The following is a 3,535-nucleotide window of genomic DNA, read 5'->3' on the forward strand; positions in this document are numbered from 1 at the left end:
CCCCCCCCCCCCCCGTTAGTCCAGCTGACACTGTGGCCCCAGGTTGGCAGTTGCCAGGGCTGCAGCTACATCTAGGCCATGGGAGGGGCAATTCAACAGGACAAGACCTAACAAAAACGGCTCTGTTCTGCACTTCACTTGGAGTTGGGGGCACTGCTACAAATCACCCCACAGCATAAACCCCACACAGGACTATGTGGCCTGAGGCAGTCCTGCTCATGCCTCATGTCCTGTGGGAACGCCACACGGGTAGGCAGGGAAGCCTGGGAGTGAGGCTGAGCCCCCAGAAGTAATGGAGGTGGAGGTTTCTCTCCTGCACACCCCTCCCCTCCACTTATATCAAACGCAGAGGACTCACCAGAGAGTACAGGGACTCTGGACGGGAGGCCTCCCTGGCTCGTCGTTGTCGTCGTCGTCGTCGTCGTCGTCATCGTCATTGTCGTGGTCGTCGTCATCATCAAAGGCTGGGAGACTGCCGGAACCTGAGGGGCTCTGGTGTTAGCATCACCACTGGTGAATTCTCCGCGACGCATGCTCAGGCAATGTGGCCTTGGCCTGTGTTTTGGAAACTAATGCAAAAATTTCTCGCTGAGTATGTGTAGTGGCTGGGGATAGGTGGGGAACACTAGGGGAATTCACAGGTTCATCTCTTTAGCACCTTCTCTCTTAGCCCTAGGCCAGGGGGCAGAGCTGAGCCAGGGAAGAAGTATGAGTGTATATAGAAAGCCAGGCCCTCTGGAAGGCAGGCTTTGGGAAGAGCTGGAAGGGAGGAATCTGAAGGCCAGTGAGGCTCGACAGGACACCAAAGCTGGGAGGCCCAACCTGTGAATCAGTCACCCGATCCCAATCAGCAGCCAGCTCTGCTTCCCGTCCCAGCCCCCATCCCAGCTTCTGTCAGAAGGGAGGAGGCAGGAATACACAGAGTATTGAAAAAGTGCCAGGCACCCACCAGGTGCTCTCTTCATGTCGGACCCTACTACAAGGATCCCTGATTCAGCACCCCAAAGACAACCCCTGAGCAAGAGGCAGAGGGAACCAGGACAAACCTGTAGAGGCTGAGGGTTGGGCAAGGAGGGTGGCCTACTCACTTGGGCCTGTGGGGCTGGATCAGTATTTGCATCTCCATCTTCTCCAACCACAGGCTGGGACTCCCTTGCTCTCCTGGCCAAGGATTTCCTCCCAGGGCCCCCCTGCTTGGATCCAGAGGTCAACGAGGTAGACCCCCTGGGCGTCCCAAGCAGCTGAATGCCTGAGATTGGTGGCAAGGTGGCTGGTTCCGGGGGAATGAATCTGAATCTCTGCCCCTGTGCAGTGAAGGCTCTCCCAAGGATAATTTTCGAGCCACCACGTGCGGATTTCTTCTCTTGGTCCTTTTTCCAAGTTGGGGCCCTGGGCGGTGCCCCTGTAATAGCACCTGCTCCTGGATAGTTGGGCCCGCCCTCTGCCTTGGCCCAGACCACATTTTGCATTTTCTTAGAGGAAGAGACTTCCATCTGTCCTGAGGCTTGCCTTCCCATGGCTGAGGGGAGTTTCCTGGGAGCAGAGATCATCAGAGAGCCCTGCAAGGGAGGGACACTAGCCTGGGCATGGATATTCAAGTCTCTGGTCACACCTTCTGGCTCCTTGGAGTCGGTGGATCCGGCCTGGCCTCCTCCCTTGCGGGAAATGCACACTCTTATGGGCTGCATCCCATGGAATTCATCTGAAGGCTTGGACTCCGGGTCGGAGTCAGAAGAGGGCAGCTGGGCATCCCTGCTGACCACCACCCTGCTTTCGGTGGTCCTCTTCAGGTTCCCCCAGACCTGGCCTCTCTTGGGCCCACTGGGGTGGAGAGGAACAGCAGAGTGTCGCTGCCTCTGCACACGGCTCAAGGGCATTGCACCTCTCCTGCTGGGACCTGCTTTGGCATCCACCCTCCTACTGGGGAGCTCGGCAGCACCGGTTTCTACGTACAGGGCCGGGAACCTGGACGAATATCTGCGGGTGCCCTGGGCCTCCATGTTGGACATCTGCCGCACCACGGACGCACGCTCAATGTTGACGTAGGGTATGCTGTCCAGCGGAGCGTCCTCTTCCTCATCTGCCGGGGAACCAGGCCGACCTTCGCAGCCCCGAAGCACTGCCCTTCTCGAAACTGTCAGTTCCTCCTCAAACTCCGAGGTGAGCTCAGGGAGGATGTCGGCTGGGAGGTCAATGCTGTGCTCCCCCTCGTGGCCTGAGACCACGCCCTCGCCTTCGTTGCCCCGGGGAGACCAAGAGTCCCGCCACAGGACCCGTGCCTGCCGCTGCCGCCGCCGCCGGGGTGTGGGGTTGGCTGGGCGGAACTCGGTGTGCTCTCCGGCCTCCGGGCCGAAATCGGTTCCCCGGGAGGACACATCTCTAGGAGAGCTCATGCTGCCACACTGGGAGACCGGCTTGAAGGATAACGGCTGCCGCGTTACAGAGAGTACGGGTGGGCCTCTAGGACCGTCGTTATCATGCGTGACATAATGGCGCCACAAACGGCCTCGCGAGACTCAGACTCTAACGAGCGGCATTCTCATTGGTTCTCCCTCAGCAACCCTCAGGCTCCTGGCCGGGTGACCCCTCCAGGCCGTATCCAATAGTGGCGACGCCGCAGTAGTACGTGATTCCGCTGGGTGGCCACGAGCTGGTAATCTGGCGTCAGGGCGCCGGTCTCTCACTTTCTTGTTTCCTTGGGCCAGGCCCCTGCTTTTTGATGACAACCTCGCCTCTGAGCCTCAGTTCCCCGTCAGTAATACAGGAGAAATAAGACCACGTAGCTCAGGACCTTGTGAGTATTCTGTGTAATGGTGGATATGAACTACTCAGCAAAGAAAAGATTGGTGTGCCCGTTTCCTGCAGCAAGACCTCCGGCCTGACAGGAAGTCCATAGTCAGTGATCAGTGGTCCCTGTGCTTTTTCTTTCTTTCTTCCTTTCTTTCTTTGTTTTTTTTTTCTTTTTTGGTTTTTTGAGACAGGGTCTTACTATATAGTTTAGATTGACCTGGAACTCACTGTATAGCCCAGGCTGGTCTTGAACTCACAGCGATCTTCCTGCCTCAGCCTCCCGAGTGCTGGGATTACAGGCGTGCGCCACCATACCCGGCTACCGTGTACTTTTTCTATCAAGGGCCACATAGCAGGTGTTTCGCAATCTGCTGGCTGTGTGTTTGCATGGCTGTGTGCCTGTAGTGTTTATTGGCAGGCCAGAGTTTGCCCACCTCTCCCAGACCCCATCCCACATTCGCCGGGAATCACTTCAGAGAAGCGGGCATCCCCATAATCTTGTACACCCCAAAGGGGCCCACTGCCACTGATCCTGTAAATGCCAACTAAAATAATCAATATTCACATAGCAGATGTGCAACAATAAAAGGGCTTAGCTATTCCAGGCACGGGAGAGCTCTTGAAGCTACTGGTGCTTTTGATCTCTGCTGGGGGTGTATATGTGGAGGGCTGCCGTTTGGGGTAGAGGTGATTTGGCAGAATCCCATGGAAAGCAAATCAGGCAACCTTCACTATGTCCCTGGCA

General features: G+C 56.8%; 1 protein-coding gene across 2 annotated transcripts in view; it reads right to left on the reverse strand.

Annotated features, from left to right (window-relative positions):
* The window catches only part of LOC104850847 (uncharacterized protein CXorf49-like), a 3,887-nt gene extending 1,360 nt beyond the window's left edge, over positions 1 to 2,527 (reverse strand). The window contains exons 1-2 of one of the 2 annotated variants that reach the window (XM_010607958.1): positions 1,089 to 2,527; positions 359 to 482 (exon numbers count right to left, since the gene is read on the reverse strand). In XM_010607958.1, coding sequence (XP_010606260.1) covers positions 359 to 482; positions 1,089 to 2,393 — 1,429 coding nt within the window. In that variant the 5' untranslated portion in view covers positions 2,394 to 2,527. Of the gene's footprint in view, positions 1 to 358; positions 570 to 1,088 lie in introns of both variants that reach the window. The other variant, XM_010607957.1, reaches the window with a different exon arrangement.
* Positions 2,528 to 3,535: the final 1,008 nt, after the last annotated feature.

The sequence above is a fragment of the Fukomys damarensis genome, unplaced genomic scaffold (assembly GCF_012274545.1).
Source record: "Fukomys damarensis isolate Sample0158 unplaced genomic scaffold, DMR_v1.0_HiC HiC_scaffold_39, whole genome shotgun sequence".
Taxonomy (NCBI): Eukaryota; Metazoa; Chordata; class Mammalia; order Rodentia; family Bathyergidae; genus Fukomys; species Fukomys damarensis.